Genomic DNA, 20,401 nt, shown 5'->3' with positions numbered 1-20,401 from the left:
TCTTGGTTACCTCCGTGACCAAGGCCCTTCTCCCCCGATTGCTCAGTTTGGCCAGGCGGCCAGCTCTAGGAAGAGTCTTGGTGGTTCCAAACTTCTTCCATTTAAGAATGATGGAGGCCACTGTGTTCTTGGGGACCTTCAATGCTGCAGACATTTTTTGGTACCCTTCCCCAGATCTGTGCCTCTACACAATCCTGTCTCGGAGCTCTGCGGACAATTCCTTCGACCTCATGGCTTGGATTTTGCTCTGACATACACTGTCAACTGTGGGACCTTATATAGACAGGTGTGTGCCTTTCCAAATCATGTCCAATCAATCGAATTTGAAAATAAGGGAGAGCCGCACACCCTAGGAGCTCAGATGCAAAAATGTAATGTCCAACGTTTCGACAGCCAAGCTGTCTTCATCAGGGTATGATCACAAACACTGTGAGATGACTCGTTTATATAGTGTCAAAAAACACACAGGTGTCTGTAATCATGGCCAAGTGTGGCCTAATATCATTGGTTAACTCTGAAATATAAAAATGGCATACAAAGAACATACAAAAAAACAAATGGATAGCATACGATCATAGATTCATTTTAGACTACACAAGCTTACAAACAGAGGGAGAACCAAGTCAGGGATCCATCTTGACTACAGGACAGAAAGGGATACAATGCTCTCTGTGCAGGAGTCTGCCTGAGTCCTCTGAACAACCCCTGTTTCTAGCTAGGCTCATTCAGCTTCCTAAAGAAATCTAGCGGCATTAAGTCTCTCCCTCTCTCCCTCCCTCCCTCCCTCTCTCCCTCTCCCTCTCCCTCTCCCTCCCTCTCCTCAGACAGAACCAATGTCTCTATATCTATACTAAATGGACAAAGTCATCGATCACGTCACATCATTCATTCCTATATGAAGACCAGTAACGGGAATTACACTGAGACTCAAGATTTTTTACCTTTTAAAAAAACTGTATTCCAAGCAATGGATATTGTTTTGTATACATTTCAACGTGAAAAATCATTTGAAGTCAAGGAAGTGATATTGCAGGCTAGCTCAGTGCTGCCCCATCTCACTGAATAACTCTAGTTAAAGGCTGACCAGGGTACTGCAGGCTAGCTCAGTGCTGCCCCCCCTCTCACTGAATAACTCTAGTTAAAGGCCGACCAGGGTACTGCAGGCCTGTAATTGTAAGCTTGTGTAGTCTAAAATGAATCTATGATCGTATGCTATCCATTTGTTTTTTTGTATGTTCTTTGTATGCCATTTTTATATTTCAGAGTTAACCAATGATATTAGGCCACACTTGGCCATGATTACAGACACCTGTGTGTTTTTTGACACTATATAAACGAGTCATCTCACAGTGTTTGTGATCATACCCTGATGAAGACAGCTTGGCTGTCGAAACGTTGGACATTACATTTTTGCATCTGAGCTCCTAGGGTGTGCGGCTCTCCCTTATTTTCAAGTTTTCTACTCCGCTAGCCAGCACCTCGCCTTAATAGGTGTGTGTTTCTTTTTCTTCTAGATCAATCAATCGAATTTACCACAGGTGTACTCCAATCCAGTTGTAGAAACATTTCAAGCATGATCAATGGAAACAGGATGCACCTGAGCTCAATTTCGAGTCTCATAGAAAAGAGTCTGAATACTTATGAAAATAAGGTATTTCTGTTTTTTAGTTTTTATACATTTGCAAAAACGTCAAAAAAACTGTTTTCGCTTCATCATTATGGGGTATTGTGTGTAGATTGCTGAGGAAAAATCAATTTTACAATAAGGCTGTAACTTAACAAAATGTAATAAAAGTTAAGGGGTCTGAATACTTTCCGAATGTACTGTGTGTACTGTGCAATGTACTACTTATCGCCAATTTAATTACATCTAGACGTTCCGCTAGCGGAACACCTGCTCCAATATCCAATGATAGGCGTGGCGCGAATTACAAATTCCTCAAAAATACAAAAACTTCAATTTTTCAAACATATGACTATTTCACAGCATTTTAAAGACAAGACTCTCCTTTATCTAACCACACTGTCCGATTTCAAAAAGGCTTTACAGCGAAAGCAAAACATTAGATTATGTCAGCAGAGTACCCAGCCAGAAATAATCAGACACCCATTTTTCAAGCTAGCATATAATGTCACAAAAACCCAGAAGACAGCTAAATGCAGCACTAACCTTTGATGATCTTCATCAGATGACAACCCTAGGACATTATGTTATACAATACATGCATGTTTTGTTCAATCAAGTTCATATTTATATCAAAAAACAGCTTTTTACATTAGCATGTGACGTTCAGAACTAGCATACCCCCCGCAAACTTCCGGGGAATTTACTAACAATTTACTAAATTACTCACGATAAACGTTCACAAAAAGCATAACAATTATTTTAAGAATTATAGATACAGAACTCCTCTATGCACTCGATATGTCCGATTTTAAAATAGCTTTTTGGTGAAAGCACATTTTGCAATATTCTAAGTACATAGCCCAGCCATCACGGGCTAGCTATTTAGACACCCGGCAAGTTTAGCCTTCACCAAAATCAGATTTACTATAACAAAAATGTTATTACCTTTGTTGTCTTCGTCAGAATGCACTCCCAGGACTGCTACTTCAATAACAAATGTTGGTTTGGTACCAAATAATCCATCGTTATATCCGAATAGCAGCGTTTTGTTCGTGCCTTCCAGAAACTATCCGAAATGGTAAATCAGGGTCGTGCGCATGGCGCAATTCGTGACCAAAAAATTCTAAATATTCCATTACCGTACTTCGAAGCATGTCAACCGCTGTTTAAAATCAATTTTTATGCAATTTATCTCGTAAAAAAGCGATAATATTCCGACCGGGAATCTCCTTTTCGGCAAACAGAGGAAAAATCACAAAGACGGGGGCGGCCAGGGCACGCGCCTAAGCCCACAGTCCCTTGATCGGCCACTTGAGAAAGGCGATAATGTGTTTCAGCCTGGGGCTGGGATGACGACATTCAGGTTTTTCCCGGGCTCTGAGCGCCCATGGAAGACGTAGGAAGTGTCACGTTAGAGCAGAGATCCTTTGTAAAAGATAGAGATGGCAAAGAAGTTCAAGAAATGGTCAGACAGGCCACTTCCTGTAAAGGAATCTCTCAGGTTTTGACCTGCCATTTGAGTTCTGTTATACTCACAGACACCATTCAAACAGATTTAGAAACTTTGGAGTGTTTTCTATCCAAGCCAATAATTATATGCATATTCTAGTTACTGGGCAGGAGTAGTAACCAGATTAAATCGGGTACGTTTTTTTATCCAGCCGTGAAAATACTGCCCCCTAGCCATAACAGGATAAGCTAGGAATAACAGCTAGAGATAGACAGAGAAACGTTTTTATAGTTATGCACTGTCTGCCTCTGTTGAGTCAGCCACATACATTTAGTTTTTTACCTTTGATATGTCACAATCCCCTTTGGACAGTCATCGGTTCCTAACATCTGTCTTTGAATAGGTCTGCTTGGCCTAAAATATAATTTGGTTCCTGAATTATTAACTTCTCCTTTTTATTTGGTTCAGAGTGGCAAAAGAAGAGAGGAACGCGGGTGAGTCTACGAGAACAGTGTTCTGAGTCTGTGAAGGTGTTTCAGGTGTTCTGTTGTTTTGTTGGTAACAATGGATCACGTCAAGGCAACCACAGATTACTATGTGAGTAACGGTCTTGTTGTGCCATATACTGATGAATGTAATTCTTTATGACTACAAGACCAATAGACGCTGCAAGAAATAATTGGGAGTAGCACACCAAAAAAAAATATTAGCCACGTAAGTCAAATAAGAAATTATATTTTACAACAACATGGTTGGTCAAGAAAGGAACAGAATAAAAATAAATATGACAATGTATAACAATCTGTACATTAAAACTTTTATTTTAAAACAATGGTTAGAGAGTCTGAAGCTACTTAAAATATTGTTCAAAATCATAGAAGCTACAAGTAAGTGTATGATCTTAATTTGATCATGCTTGTGTTGCTGAGAATTTTCCTGCACCACAGGAAACGCAGATAAGCTTTGTAATTTACATAAATTCACTGAAAACTTACACTAACACAGGGTTAAATTGGCGTTACTTTTCATGTAGACTACTTTTGTCCAGCTAATATTCTAACCACCGATCAAGCACCATTATGGACTAAATGTTCATATCCTGTGGCTTCAGGACAATTTTGCTCTGACTATATAGGTAAAATTAAGATGTGTAATAGGAATTTAGCACTGCATCATCTTGAGTTTAGTCAGAGATACAAATGCACTCTGTCCTATGAGGAGAATCCAGGGCCTGTATCCATAAAGCGTCTCAGAGTAGCAGTGCTGATCTAGGATCAGTTTTACCTTTTAGATCATAATGAACAAGATTCTATGGGCAGGGGGGAATGCTTCATGCATACGGACCCAGAACATTGTTGTAGTTAGCTAATTTTCCATCCTCAAACTCTCTTTTCCTCTCCTATGTCTCCAGATTTATGAAGACAGCTACAACTATTCACCTGAAACAGGCAGTAGCCAATCCAGTGGCGTGCCCTGCAACCAGGATGGCATCATGGACTTCACCCGGAGCTACTCCCCTGTGGTCTACAGCCTGGTGTTTGTGCTGGCGCTGCTGGGTAACATCCTGGTGCTGTGTGTGCTGATGCGCTACCGCACCTCTCAGACAGGCGGGGCCTGCTCCTTCTCCCTCACCGACACCTTCCTGCTCCACCTGGCCGTGTCCGACCTCCTGCTGGCCCTCACGCTGCCCCTGTTCGCCGTCCAGTGGGCCCACCTGTGGGTGTTCGGCGTGACCGCCTGCAAGATTTCCGGAGCCCTGTTCTCTCTGAACCGCTACAGCGGCATCCTGTTCCTGGCCTGCATCAGCTTCGACCGCTACCTGGCCATCGTCCACGCCGTCAGCACCGGATGGAAACGCAACACCTGCCATGCCCAGATTGCCTGTGCCCTTATCTGGATAGTGTGCTTTGGCCTGAGTGGGGTGGACATCGCCTTTAGACAGGTGGTGAAGATGGAAGTGGGGCGCTCGGGGGATCATCAGGGCCTGCTGGTGTGCCAGACGGTGTTCCCCCACAGCTCATTGCAGTGGGAGGTGGGGATGCCGCTAGTCAACTTGGTGCTGGGTTTTGGGCTGCCCCTGCTGGTCATGCTCTACTGCTACATCCGTATCTTCCGCTCCCTTTGCAACGCCTCGCGCCGCCAGAAGAGGAAGTCCCTTCACCTCATCGTCTCCCTGGTGTCCATGTTTGTGCTCTGCTGGGCACCCTACAACTCCTTCCAATTGGTCGAAAGCCTGAAGAAGCTGGGCATGATTAGTGGAGGCTGCCAGTTTGGCCGAACGGTGGACATCGGGATCCTGGTGTCTGAGAGCATGGGGCTGTCACACTGTGCCCTGAACCCGCTGCTGTACGGCTTTGTGGGGGTGAAGTTTAGGAGGGAGCTGACTAGAATGTGTAAGGGGCTGCTGGGACAGAGGTTCTATACAGGGATGAATGGATGGGGAGGACAGAGTAGAGCACGGAGGACCACTGGGTCCTTCAGCTCAGCAGAGAGCGAGAACACCTCCCACTTCTCTGTCATGGCATGAGCCAGCCACGTGCACAGAGAGGGGTCTACCTGTACCCGAGCACCTTTTTGTTGTTGTTCTGAACCCACAAGTCATCGTAAAGTCGTCAAGTTCACCACCCCCCGCACCCCATCCCATTGGTCTGCCCTGTACAGCGCTTGCGTGTGCCTGGTATCCAAACATGCATGGCTTGAGATGCAGTCACCGGTCGGGTCTGTGTAGAAAGCTACCTAGTTTAAATATCAACAGTACTGCCACAGCAGCATAACATTTGATCTACATCATCATCAATATTTGGTTTGGCCTACATTGCCTACGCGCAGCAGAGAGGCAGAAGACATAGAGAGGAGCAGCTGCATTCAGGCTCTATGACCCAACTCCATCCCTTCATCAATCGGGTGTTGCACATGTGTGTCAGGGCAGCAGCAACACAGGTAGTCTGGACTTTAGCTAACCACCATATACTAAAATATCCACACAAGCCACCAGCCAGCCAGCCATATACCGTAGCATGAGTTAGAAGAGTATGAATATTATAGTATATAATGAAGTTATTATTTAAGAGCATTGAAGAGAAATCTCAAAAAATGCTAGTTAACTATCAGGTTTACATCAATCATCAACACAACGATCAGCTGATAGCCTATCCTCTTTAACCGATGTCAATCATGTGTTTAGGAGGCACTGTAACTAGCATGCTTACAATTTTTGATGAGTGAGTGTGTTGTTGCAGAAATAAATAGGTTTATGTTTTTTTTTTATCGCTACAAAGGCAGGTAGTATGTTATGAATTTAGAGATATACTTTTTTAAAGGTGGTTGTCACTAGTTACCACAGCCAAAAAGTCAAAATTGGCTCTAATGTAAAAATTAATTAAAACAAAAATAAACTTTTTGGTCTTAAATTAAGGTTAGGGTTAGGCATAAGGTTAAAAGTGTGCTTAGGGGTAAGGTTAGGTTTAAAATCAGATTTGAAGAAGAGGGATTGTAGAAATAGGCGGGGTTCAGCCATAATTATGACTTGTGTCTCTGGTAACTAGTGACGACTGTGAAAGGTCTGTGCATCATGGCCCTGGTGAGAGTCTGGAGAGAGGGAGAAAGAGAGAGAGGGATCGGGGGATGTGGAGACTGACAGAAAAAGAGAGAGGAAGAGAGAATACAAGACAAAAGGGGAACAGGGAGTCATGAAAAGAGGGAACAGAAATTGGAATGATTGTGAAAATGACAAAATGGGGAAGAAATACAGATGTGCACATTGTGTCAAAGTGAGAAAAAAAGTATGTTATTTTGTTGTGATTCCTTCCTCTGGTGCTTCCTGATAGTGGCCTTGCTCCTAGTAGCTCAAAATGACGGTGCTTTTAAAGACCACACCTTCTCAGGACGGGGCATTTTTCATATAGTAGCCTACTTTCGCTCTCTTCTTGTAAATACAATTTTGGGGTCATTTTTGTTCATGAGATTCTACAGTCCATCCAAACGCATAGCCTTCCATTTTAAAACCCCATCTGCCTCTAGTGTGACCATGTTAACCCCAATATCCTCTAGTGTTTGGCTTTATGATAAATTGATGACTATAATTTCAAGGAACTGGATAATCTCTTGCAAAATAGATTTTTTTTTAAATGTTTGAAACCCACTCCCTCAAAAGGGCCAAGTCATCACTATATGTGTTACTCATATATTGCCTTGTAGTTTTGAAGGCAGCAAATACTTATACATTTCAAATCCTCGCAGCAATAATTTTTTCTTTGGTTGATTGCTTCATTTTGTCACTTGCTGAAGAGGGGAAACAAAGGTGTTAAGTCATGACAGACATGCCGCTTTACCTATGGCAAACTGTCCACGTGTCCTTTGGTACCAGACTGTTATTCAGCATTTGCTAATTTACTTATTTAGATGAGATTGTTATAAATCAGTCAGCACAACAGATATGTACATAGGATTGTATACATGTATTTGTAATGTTGTATACATGTAATTTCTATGTTGTAGACATTTGAGGAAGTAAAATAAAACATTGGAGGAAATGTACTTTTCATATATCAATAAATAAATGATATGCAAATATCTTGTTACATCTCTAGAAATGTTTTGGCTATACAACATTTCAAGCTTAATTTACCTGCATTAATGTAGCAAGTAGTATCAGGAAACGTTCAAGTAGTCCTTACCAAAAAAGGCCAATCTCGCCATCTGGTGGACAACGTATAAAACAATGTATGTTATATTTCTTTCCTTATCCTCTTAATCTGTAGGATACGTTATCTCTACTTCGAAACAACATGGCAGGTGAAAACAAATTCCCAGGCCATTTAACCTGGTCTCAGAGCATTTCGTATTATTCTGTATGCAAATCCGAGACACTCCATTTAGTATGATATGTTATATTTGGTATGGGTACCAGTGGATGCCCCTCAGAGGAGGAAGGGGAGGACCATCCTCCTCAGTGAATTTCATACAAATAAAACATTTCAAAAGTGATCCTTTTTAGATAATACTATACTAATACTATTCCCATGTCACCAAATAATTGATTAAAACACACTGTTTTGCAATGAAGGTCTACAGTAGCCTCAACAGCACTCTGTAGGGTAGCACCGTGCAGCCGGAGGACAGCAATCTTCCATCCTCCTCTGGGTACATTGACTTCAATACAAAATCTAGGAGGCTCATTGTTCTTACCCTCTTTCATAGACTTACACAGTAAACTTCCGGAGGACATCCTCCAATCTATCAGAGCTCTTGTTGCATGAACTGACATGTTGTTCACCCAATCAAAAGATCACATAATGAATCTAGTACAGAAGGCATAAGCTACAGCTAGTTAACACTGCAGTGCATATAATGTAGTTAGTAGTTGACTCAAAGAGAGAGTAAGACAATAGTTTCACAGTTTTGAACAAATTAATTTCTTCCAAAATGAAGGAGAAGCAAGAGAAAGATAGAGATTTCCAGATTTCTTTTTCACTTTCTGTTTCACTTACTTAGCTAGCAAATGCAGCGAGCCAGTTTAGCCTACTCAAACACCCTGCTCAAATAGAGGGATGCTATGTTAGCTAGCTGGCGATGACTATCCAACACAACACTGGAACACTTCCAAGTCAAGGTAAGCTTTTGGTTTTACTAATTTATTGCCACCAGGGCTCGCTGAGGTAACTGCTACACTGCTTACTGACTGTATGATTGTAGCAGGTTAAATAACATGTTAGTTCTAGTATTAGCTATGCTGACTATGACGTTATTTTAGCCAATATGGTGACAACGATGTAGGCTGTATGTAGGGGTTGTGATATGGTTTTGCTTGTAAAGGTTGTTTTGCCTGGTCACATACAGCTGATGTGTAGTGCCTCTAAGTCTACAAGGGAAGGGAAACGGTGAGAGGAGGGGAGCGAAAAGGAAAACAAAATGGCTGCTATAAAAGTGAATCATATGGGGGTGTATTCATTCTGCCGATTCGGTGGAAAATAAGTTTCTTAAAAGGAAGCAAAAGGAACAAAACGGGGATAAACATACCTGAATTTGTCTAATATAAACTGTTATATGCAACTGTTGGACTAATGATTACACCCTAGATCAGCTAAATGCAGGCAAGAAGAGTGAGCAAGGCGATATTGAATGTGTCACTGTCTGTCCATGTGTCACTGTCTGTCACCTAAAAAAATTATCTCGACCTGTGTGCACCTACATTGTAAACTTTCATTCATAGGCTAGGTTGTAGCAACCTCATGATGTGTATATGGAACATTTCAGAATCATGTAGTAGCCTAAACTTGTCACATTGACAGTCATCCAATGACAGTCATCCAATGTACTGAAATAAGCTATTCTCATGAAAAGTAAAAATTGTCCTCCCTCATCTTAAATGGCACCGACCGCAACTGATGGGTACATAAGACAGATTGTTACTTAAGGGTGGTTGGTCGGGGTGGATGGGTGGGCGAGTTTGAAACTCATCACAGACAACTTAGTATTTTAGTTAATTAGCAATTTTTCAACTACATACTACTTTTAAGCTACTTTGCAACTATGTATAACGCAAATTTCTAGCAACCAAAGGTTGCGAGTTCATATCTTATCACGGCCAACTTTAGCATTTTAGCTAATTAGCAACTTGAAAACGCAAATGTCTAGCAAACCAAAAGTTGTGAGTTCGAATCTCATCACAGAAAACTTTAGCATTTTAGCAAATTAGCAACTTTTCAACTACTTACTACTTTTTAGCACCTTTGCAACTACTTAGCATGCTAGCTAACCATTACCCTAACCCTAACCTTAACCCTTTAACCTAAACTAGGGATGGCAGGTAGCCTAGTTGTTGGGCTAGTAACCGAAAGGTTGTTAGATCGAATCCCCAAACTGACAAGGTCTGTCGTTCTGCCCCTTAACAAGGCAGACTGTTCCCCCTGTTCCTAGGCTGTCATTGTAAATAAGAATTTGTTCTTAACTGACTTGCCTGGTTAAATTATAAATAAAACTCTTAAACTTAACACTAACCCCTAGCAAGCTAGCTTATGTTAGCCACCTAGCCAGAATTTGTAACATATAATATGTTTTGCGAATTCATAACTTATTTTACATTTTGCATATTCGTAAATATAATAGGAATTGTAATTCGTAACATATCATACAAAATGGTAGATGGACGTCCACAAATGAATAAATACCATATTCAGTGGTGACCCGTCATTCAGGGCAGCTGGGGCAGAACCTAACCTGTTTTGAGCCCCACATTTATAGCAAAAAATGTATATATGTACACTACCGTTCAAAAGTTTGGGGTGACTTAGAAATGTCCTTGTTTTCCATGAAAACATACATGAAATTATTTGCAAAATGAATAGGAAATATAGTCAAGACATTGACAAGGTTATAAATATAGATTTTTAGTTGAGATAATAACTGTGTCCTTGAAACTTTGCTTTCGTCAAAGAATCCTCGATTTGCGGCAATTACAGCCTTGCAGACCTTTGTCATTCTAGTTGTGAATTGTTGAGGTAATCTGAAGAGATTTCACCCCATGCTTCCTGAAGCAACTCCTACAAATTGGATTGGCTTGATGGGCACTTCTTACCTACCATACGGTCAAGCTGCTCCCACAACAGCTCAATAGGGTTGAGATACGGTGACTGTGCTGGCCGCTCCATTATAGACAGAATATCAACTGACTGCTTCTTCCCTAAATAGTTATTTCATAGTTTGGAGCTGTGCTTCCGGTCATTGTCCTGTTGTCGGAGGAAATTGGCTCCAATTAAGCGCCGTCCACAGGATATGGCATGGCGTTGCAACATGGAATGATAGCCTTCCTTCTTCAAGATCGCTTTTACCCTGTACAAATCTCCCACTGTGCCACCATCAAAGCACCCCCAGACCATCACATTGCCTCCACCATGCTTGACAGGTGGCATCAAGCACTCCTCCAGCATCTTTAAATTTTTTCTGCACCTCACAAATGTTCTTCTTTGTGATCCAAGCACCACAAACTTAGATTTGTCTGTCCTTAACACTTTATTCCAATCTTCCTCTGTCCAGCATGTGTTCTTATGCCCATCTTAATCTTTTATTTTTATTGGCCAGTCTGAGATATGGCTTTTTCTTTGCAACTCTGCTTAGAAGGCCAGCATCATTTCTCAGGACAAGAATAGACTGACGAGTTTCAGAATAAAGTTCTTAGTTTCTGGCCATTTTGAGCCTGTAATCGAACCCACAAATGCTGACGCTCCAGATACTAAACCAGTCTAAAGAAGGACAGTTTTATTGCTTCTTTAATCAGAACAACAGTTTTCAGCTGTGCTAATATAATTGCAAAAGGGTTTTCTAATGATCAATTAGCCTTTTAAAATGATAAACTTGGATTAGCTAACACAACGTGCCGCTGGGACACAGGAGTGATGGTTGCTGATAATGGGCCTCTGTAAGCCCATTGTATATATTCCATTAAAAATCAGCCATTTCCAGCTACAATAGTCATTTACAACATTAACAATGTATACACTGTTTTTCTGATCAATTTGATGTTATTTTAATAAACAAATTATTTGCTTTTCTTTCAAAAACAAAGACCTTTCTAAGTGACCCCAAACTTTTGAACAGTAGCAGGGCTCTACAGTGCGAGTATTTCACTCGCATTTGCCCCTAAAAATAAAATGATTTACGAGCACAGTGTGCGAGTAAAGATTACAACCTACCGTAATCTATTTTTCCCCCACTGCTAATTATTTAAAAACTACTTGTCCCACATTCCACAAGCGGCATGCGCCAACCACAGTAGGGTTTTCAGTGATGACGCAGTCCAGTCAGATTGAGAGAAAGGTGAACAACACTGGAAAAAAGTATCGGTATATACTGTAGGCTATAACTGACCATACTAAATGTAACATATCAAACTAAATTGAATCTCTCAGAATTACTTATAGAATAATACGAAATGCTCTGAGACCAGGTTGGGCAATAGGATATGAAATGTATGCATGCATAACCCTGTTGCTTTTAGTAGGCTAATCTTGTGTCTTCAGATCAGTGAAGGAGGAGAGGAGATGAGATTAGGGCAGGCGTTTTTTGTCTAAACTATTGCGATGGACTTGCTCCACGACTTTAATATAACTGAAGCACTATTCTGTCAGGCCCCGATGTAGCACGACTACCACGGTTGAACCCTAGGTTAAGCATGCAAACTAGAACTGTCTCCAGCACTTCATGTTTGGACCTTGGAGCTCATATGAATAGCAGCGCCGCCTACCAATACAGAAGTGGCTAAAAGTTTCCCGCAAAGCAACCACAGCTGCTGATACCAGCAGTATATCTGCCAACCTGGTCTCAGAGCATTTCGTATTATTCTGTATGTACCGAAGCACTCCATTTAGTATGATTTGTATTTATTTTATTTTTATTTCATCTTTATTTAACTAGGCAAGTCAGTTAAGAACAAATTCTTATTTACAATGACGGCCTACCTCGGCCACACCCGGACAATGCTGGGCTAATTTGTGGATGTCCATCACTCATTTCTTATGATATGTTACCAATTGCAAATCCAATTATATGTTATGATTTGCAAAACGTACAATATGTTACAGATTTGCAAAAGTATTATATGTTACGATTTTTGGCTATGTGGCTAGGTGGCTAACATTAGCTTGTTGGCTAACGATAGCTACGCTATGGGTTAGGGTTAGGAGTAAGATTAAAGGGTTAAGGTTAGGGTTAGGGGAACGGTTACCTAAAAGGGGTAAGGCTAGGGTTAGGGTTAGCTAACATGCTTGGTAGTTGCAAAGTAGCTCAAAAGTAGTTAGCTAAAAGGCTAAATATGTCCATGATGAGATTTGAATTCACAACCTTTGGGATGCTAGACGTTCACGTTATACGCCGATCCCAACCAACCACCATACTTTAGTTATTTCCTTAAGTAGCCATCTGTCTTATCTAACCATACCAAACGTAACATGTCATACATATTTTTGTGTCACGGTTACGGATTTACATTTACTATGTTACGTCTTGTCTATGAGACCAGGCTGCAACATCGACACAATACATTCTGACAAATCCAGAGCAGTGTTTGTCTCCAGTCTCTGCAATGCTACTGGGACTAATGAATGATCGGCTATTTTTATTTTAAATTGAGCCTTTTTTTAACTATAGAACACGGCTAATGTGGTAAGTACATTTCTCATTTCAAACCCCCTCTACTGTCTATGTGTTTTCTCTTTTCTCTTCGTCTGTGGTCTTTGTCCTACACAAGTTCTCTTTACTCCGCTTATGTCTTTCATGCTTTGTGTGTGTTTGTGTGCATATGTTCGTGCACCCATACGTCCATATGTCCCATGTTCTCTCTGTCTCCCCCTCTCTCTTGCCATCTCCCACTAGTCTTTCTGGTTTAACAGAAAAACTGATAAGTATAGAATACCTACAGAGGTTAGAGAGTGTGGTTCGAGCACAACGAGACAAACACCCATAGTGTGTCGATGGCACCAGTCAGATGATCTGCAGTGCAGTGGACAGCCCCCGTAAGGGGAACTGTACTTTCCGCTCTTACTATGCTGTGTGTGGTGTTGCCTCATCTGGTGACATCGGAATCATGTGAGCAGCGTGAATATAATATGATCTGGCCATTGTCAGATGAGACACTTCAGGGGATACCTCTCTTTCTCACAAAACTTGTCAGTGTTAGAGCAGAGGACCGGAGACTAAAGACAGATCTCTCTAGGTATAACTTGGTGAAAGAGGAAATTGTTGTCCTCACCAACACACATTCTGCTCGCATTGTTTTTAGCTTAAACCCAATAGATTGATCTGTATTACCCAAACGATAAACTGATTCTCCACTTCTCTACAGACAGACATGGATTTGGACCTGGGAGGGATATTTCTAGAGAATAGCACCTATAACTACGATGAGGACTATGTTTATAAAGAGGAATGCTCCCCTGAAGATGGCGTTGGGGTGCGTTTTGGCACGGTGTTCCTCCCGATGCTCTACTCTCTGACACTGGTCCTGGGGCTAGTGGGTAACGTGCTGGTCCTGGTGGTTCTGGTCCAGAAGAGGCGGAGCTGGAGCGTGACGGACACCTTCATCCTGCACCTGGGCTTGGCCGACACTCTGCTGCTGGTCACGCTGCCCCTGTGGGCTGTTCAGGCCACTGGGGAATGGAGCTTCGGGACCCCCCTCTGCAAGATCACTGGAGCTATATTCACAGTAAGGACTTGTGGGGGGCGACTGGTCAAGCAAGTGTATATACCTGTATGAACACATGAACTGGGGGTTGGGGATGGGGAGAGGGGGTAAAGGATTTGGACTAGTGTGGAGTAGTGTGGTATATGATGGGGGGTTCTAGTGCTGTGAAATCCGTGGGCTGGGTAGTGTAGGATAGGAAGGGGAGGAAGGGTTTTTACATCCTATTATTCTGCTAAGTCATCGGATACACTTTCAATACATCATTCAATCCAGATCAGGGTTAATGTACTCTTAATGGGCTCTTCCTCTGAGTCCAATAATAAACTGTCAACATTGCTGGGAAAAGAGGAAGTACAGAGGAGGAACACAGCTGTTTCATCTTAATGTTCATTCCAGCCAAGAGCTTTCTCAAGTTTATATCTCTCTGTTCTCTCTCTATCTCTCTCTCTCTCTCTCTCCTCAGATCAACTTTTACTGTAGCATCTTCCTGCTGGCCTGCATCAGTCTGGACCGCTACCTGTCCGTGGTCCACGCAGTCCAGATGTACTCTCGCAGGAAGCCCTGGATGGTGCAGGCCAGCTGCCTGTCCGTGTGGCTTCTCTCCATCCTCCTCTCCATCCCCGACTGGCACTTCCTGGAGTCTGTGAGGGACACCAGACGAGACAAACAGGAGTGTGTCCACAACTACCCGTCTCTCTCCCAGTCTGGGTTTGACTGGCGTCTTGCCTCCCGCCTGCTCTACCACACGGTGGGCTTCCTCCTCCCATCTGTCATGCTGCTCTTCTGCTACTCCTGCATCCTGCTGCGGCTGCAGCGCGGCTCCGTTGGCCTCCAGAAGCAGAGGGCTGTCCAGGTCATCCTGGTGTTGGTGCTGGTCTTTTTCCTCTGCTGGACGCCCTACAACATCACCCTAATGGTGGGCACCTTTCAGGGGAGACCTGGGGAGCCTGTTTCTGGGTCCTATGAGAATGGGAGGACAGCTCTGGAGAACAGTCTGGTGGTTACGTTCGCTCTAGCCTGCCTGCACGCTTGCCTCAACCCAGTGCTCCATCTCGGCCTGTGTAGAAACTTCCGGCGACACGTGCTGGATATGATGAGGTGTGTTGAGGGGGTGCAGAACGATCCGAAACTCTCACTGTGGGATTCAGGTGTGGTTGAAGACTCACCTGACCTAGCAGAGGAGAAGGGGACGTTGAACCCAATAACAACCATGGGACAGGTACAGTCCACCCAGAGCTGATGGGTAGGAAGAGGATCCTAATGACTAATATTGTATGTCTTCCTGCCTTGAGGGGAAGTTGATATATGGGTCATGGGTCTGGGGATTGGTGGATGACCATAACCTGTGTCATGAGAGAAAGACATGCATTGTAGAATGCCCCGTATGAGGACTGCTTTCTTTGAATTGCACTTTAATGGAAAACGCTCAGACTAAATGTATATTTGTATAAAGTCAGTCGGTTGTCTGATCTTCACGTTTTGTTTTACCTATCGATGTCGTCCGGCTCTGTAGAATCTGTTGGAAAGATTCATACAATAATTATTCAAACCTACAAACTTTTATTTGGCTCTATACTCCAGCATTTTGGATTTGAGATCAAATGTTTTATATTAGGCGATGGTACAGCATGTCACCTTTATTTGAGGGTGTTTTCATACGTATCTGTTTTACTGTTTAGAAATGAATGCACTTTATGTATCTAGTCCCCCTATTAGAAGGTGTCATAAGTATTTGGACAAATTCACTTTAGTGTATTACATTTTGTCAAAAGTTTAGTATTTGGTCCCATAATTCTAGCACACAATGACTACATCAAGCATGTGACTCTAGAAACTTGTTGGATGCATTTGCAGTTTGTTTTGGTTTTGTTTCAGATTATGTTGTGCCCAGTAGAATTTCATGATAAATATTGTATTGTGTCATTCTGCAGTCACTTTTATTATAAATCAGAATAGAATGTGTTTTCTTCTATATTAAAGTGGCTACCATGATTACAGATAATCCTGAATCAATCGTGATTAATGATGAGTAACAAAGTTAGATGCACAAAGATCATGCCCCCAAGACATGCTAACCTCTCACCATTACCAATAACAGGGTAGAATAGGATTTTCTGTATGACATTTCTGATATTTCTGAGTATCATATTTATATATCTGTAACTTTCTCACTCAACATTATTCACGATTCATTCATAATTATCTGTATGAAGAAATCCCAAACTTTTCTCACAGAATATTACATTTTTAGTAGGACTTGTGTATGTTACTGTACTATTGTGTAACTAATGTTATATTTTCAATTATATCCTGTTATTGTATTATTCCATTTCTGTGTATAATTAATGAATAAGAGTATTTTTACCTTTTTACAACAATTGTTTCACTTTTGATTTCCTCAAGTCGGTGTCACAATATCCTATAAATTGACCACTCTGGGGAAGCCCAATGTTGTTTTTACCCTTTCTACTGGCTGGTTTTACCCTGTCTGACAGCAGCATGAGACAGGGTTTCCCACTCCGTCCCAGAAAATCCCAGGCTTGAGTTCATTTCTTTGTTGCAACAGGCTGTTTAGGCCCTTGGCAGGCCTGATGACACACAGCCATGGTTAGTGACATCATTGGTCAGATGTGGTGGGAGAGGGAGACAGTAATATTCCTTGTTGTGTCCTGTGCACTTTTCACAGGTCTGTGTCCTCGTTATCCGTCTGAATACACCACTGTTTGTTTTACTAAGAGAGGACTGTAGCGGCCATTGTCAACCAGGTGAAACTGTGGGAGAAGGTTAGATAAGAGGAAACAGAAAAGAAGGAGGTGGGGAGAGATAGAGAAGGAGATATACTGCTGGTATCAGCAGCTGCGGTTACCTCGAGGGAAATGTTTATCCGCTTCTGAATTGTTAGGCAACGCTCCTTTTCATATGAGAGCCAAGGTCCAAACATGACGTGTTGGAGACTTCTAGTTTGCATGCATATTCTAGGCTTCACCAGCAGTAGTTGTGCTACACTGCGCCTGACAGAATAGTGCTTCAGTCATATTAAATTCGTGGTGCATGTCCATCTCAATAGTTTAGACTAAGAACACCTCCTGCTCTAATCTCATCTCCTCTCACTGATCTGAAGACACAAGATTAGTTTACTAAAAGCAACTTGGTTATGCATACATACAGTACATATCCCACCTGGTCTCAGAGCATTTCGTATTACTCTGTATTTAAATCTGGGACGCTCAATTTATTATGATATGTTACGTTTAGTATGGTATATATTAATATGTGGATGTCCATCGCCCATTTCGTAAGATATGTTACGAATTAAAATTCCTATATTATTATGAATTTGCAAAATGTAAAATATGTTACGAATCTGCAAAATGTTTACTTTACGAATTTGTAAAATGTAAAATATATTATGAATTTGCTAAATGTATGATGTGTTACGAATTCTAGCTAGGTGGCTAATGTTAGCTAGCTTGCCCTTTCTTAGCTAGGCTTGAGGTTAGGGTTAAGTTTAGGAGTTAGATTAAAGGGTTAAAATGCTACATTTGGCCATGATGACATTTGAATTCACAACCTTTGGGTTGCTAGACGTTCACGTTATACGCTAACCCCCACCAACCACCATACTTTCGTTGTTTCCTTAAGTAACCATCTGTCTTATGTTACCATCCCAAACATAACATATGATATTAATTTGTCACAGTATCCACAGAAAATGGTGCCCCTCCTCGGCCGGGCGACGCTCGGCAGTCGTCGTCGCTACTAGCTGCCGCCGATCTGTGTTTCTGTGTTCATTGTGTTTTGTCTGTCTAGGTCATTTGTCTGTCTGTTGTCATTTCTGTCATTAGTGGGGGGGGGGTATTTAGTTTGTTCCTTTGGGGTTGTGTGTTGTGCGGGATTGTTTGTTTGTCAGCGGGTTTACGCTGTGGCCATGTCTTCTCTATCATTTTTATATTGGATGATTTATTTTCTCGCCGGGCTGCGCCCCGTGCGTGATTTTCCCTTTATGGATTACCTGTTTCCCTTTTGGGTATTGTGCACTCCCAGTGCCTTTCGATATCTCCTGCATTTGACTCTACTCCTTCCTCCTGCCCTAAGTACCCGTGACATAATTGAACCTCTATGGGCTAGGTGGGACGCTAGCGTGCCACCCGTGGTGCACTCCATCAACAGCAGGTGCATTTCAAGAGCGGCAAATTTGAATCCAAATAAATGTCAAAATTCAAATTTTTCAAACATACAACTATTTTACACCCTTTGAAAGATAAACATCTCCTTAATCTAACCACGTTTTACGATTTCAAAAAGGTTTTACGGCGAAAGCATAAATTTAGAGTATGTTAGGACAGTACATTTACAAGAGTTGTGTGTAATGTTTTGTCAATTCAAAGACAGGGTCACCAAAACCATAAAACCAGCTAAAATGATGCACTAACCTTTTACAATCTCCATCAGATGACACTCCTAGGACATTATGTTAGACAATGCATGCATTTTTAGTTCTATCAAGTTCAAAGAGAGAGTAAGACAATAGTTTCACAGTTTTGAACAAATTAATTTCTTCCAAAATGAAGGAGAAGCAAGAGAAAGATAGAGATTTCCAGATTTCTTTTTCACTTTCTGTTTCACTTACTTAGCTAGCAAATGCAGCGAGCTAGTTTAGCCTACTCAAACACCCTGCTCAAATAGAGGGATGCTATGTTAGCTAGCTGGCGATGACTATCCAACACAACACTGGAACACTTCCAAGTCAAGGTAAGCTTTTGGTTTTACTAATTTATTGCCACCAGGGCTCGCTGAGGTAACTGCTACACTGCTTACTGACTGTATGATTGTAGCAGGTTAAATAACATGTTAGTTCTAGTATTAGCTATGCTGACTATGACGTTATTTTAGCCAATATGGTGACAACGATGTAGGCTGTATGTAGGGGTTGTGATATGGTTTTGCTTGTAAAGGTTGTTTTGCCTGGTCACATACAGCTGATGTGTAGTGCCTCTAAGTCTACAAGGGAAGGGAAACGGTGAGAGGAGGGGAGCGAAAAGGAAAACAAAATGGCTGCTATAAAAGTGAATCATATGGGGGTGTATTCATTCCGCCGATTCGGTGGAAAATAAGTTTCTTAAAAGGAAGCAAAAGGAACAAAACGGGGATAAACATACCTGAATTTGTCTAATATAAACTGTTATATGCAACTGTTGGACTAATGATTACACCCTAGATCAGCTAAATGCAGGCAAGAAGAGTGAGCAAGGCGATATTGAATGTGTCACTGTCTGTCCATGTGTCACTGTCTGTCACCTAAAAAAATTATCTCGACCTGTGTGCACCTACATTGTAAACTTTCATTCATAGGCTAGGTTGTAGCAACCTCATGATGTGTATATGGAACATTTCAGAATCATGTAGTAGCCTAAACTTGTCACATTGACAGTCATCCAATGACAGTCATCCAATGTACTGAAATAAGCTATTCTCATGAAAAGTAAAAATTGTCCTCCCTCATCTTAAATGGCACCGACCGCAACTGATGGGTACATAAGACAGATTGTTACTTAAGGGTGGTTGGTCGGGGTGGATGGGTGGGCGAGTTTGAAACTCATCACAGACAACTTAGTATTTTAGTTAATTAGCAATTTTTCAACTACATACTACTTTTAAGCTACTTTGCAACTATGTATAACGCAAATTTCTAGCAACCAAAGGTTGCGAGTTCATATCTTATCACGGCCAACTTTAGCATTTTAGCTAATTAGCAACTTGAAAACGCAAATGTCTAGCAAACCAAAAGTTGTGAGTTCGAATCTCATCACAGAAAACTTTAGCATTTTAGCAAATTAGCAACTTTTCAACTACTTACTACTTTTTAGCACCTTTGCAACTACTTAGCATGCTAGCTAACCAGTACCCTAACCCTAACCTTAACCCTTTAACCTAAACTAGGGATGGCAGGTAGCCTAGTTGTTGGGCTAGTAACCGAAAGGTTGCTAGATCGAATCCCCAAACTGACAAGGTCTGTCGTTCTGCCCCTTAACAAGGCAGACTGTTCCCCCTGTTCCTAGGCTGTCATTGTAAATAAGAATTTGTTCTTAACTGACTTGCCTGGTTAAATTATAAATAAAACTCTTAAACTTAACACTAACCCCTAGCA

At 41.7% G+C, this 20,401-nt stretch overlaps 2 protein-coding genes across 4 annotated transcripts; both read left to right on the top strand.

Moving 5' to 3' along the window:
* Positions 1-3,210: 3,210 nt before the first annotated feature.
* Positions 3,211-7,663, top strand: LOC106605554 (C-X-C chemokine receptor type 3-2-like). 3 transcript variants are annotated; one of them, XM_014201339.3, is made up of 2 exons: positions 3,211-3,791; positions 4,489-7,663. In XM_014201339.3, the coding sequence occupies exon 2, from the start codon at positions 4,570-4,572 to the stop codon at positions 5,602-5,604; it is 1,035 nt and encodes a 344-aa protein (XP_014056814.1). In that variant the 5' UTR covers positions 3,211-3,791; positions 4,489-4,569; the 3' UTR covers positions 5,605-7,663. The 3 variants fall into 3 exon arrangements, with proteins under 3 accessions (XP_014056814.1, XP_045574663.1, XP_014056813.1); XM_045718707.2 differs by having other exon boundaries at positions 3,212-3,571; XM_014201338.3 differs by having other exon boundaries at positions 3,219-3,674.
* Positions 7,664-13,113: 5,450 nt separating this feature from the next.
* On the top strand, positions 13,114-16,625 carry cxcr3 (C-X-C chemokine receptor type 3). The gene is given in 3 exon segments (NM_001140493.1): positions 13,114-13,235; positions 13,915-14,274; positions 14,717-16,625. Coding segments are annotated over 2 exon segments (1,131 nt in total). The 5' UTR covers positions 13,114-13,235; positions 13,915-13,920; the 3' UTR covers positions 15,494-16,625.
* The last annotated feature ends 3,776 nt before the right edge of the window (positions 16,626-20,401 follow it).

The sequence above is a fragment of the Salmo salar genome, chromosome 05 (assembly GCF_965601325.2).
Source record: "Salmo salar chromosome 05, fSalSal1, whole genome shotgun sequence".
Lineage (NCBI taxonomy): Eukaryota > Metazoa > Chordata > Actinopteri > Salmoniformes > Salmonidae > Salmo > Salmo salar.
The sequence above is the reverse complement of the archived record's forward strand: the minus strand, read 5'-3'. Positions and strand labels throughout refer to the sequence as shown.

What these genes read in the sequence shown, in the direction of transcription:
- LOC106605554 (XM_014201338.3), top strand. Translation starts at nt 3,642, where the DNA reads ATGGATCACGTCAAGGCAACCACAGATTACTAT. An exon ending in AGGCAACCACAGATTACTAT is followed by an intron (nt 3,675 to 4,488) that starts GTGAGTAACGGT and finishes CTATGTCTCCAG; the next exon opens with ATTTATGAAGACAGCTACAA.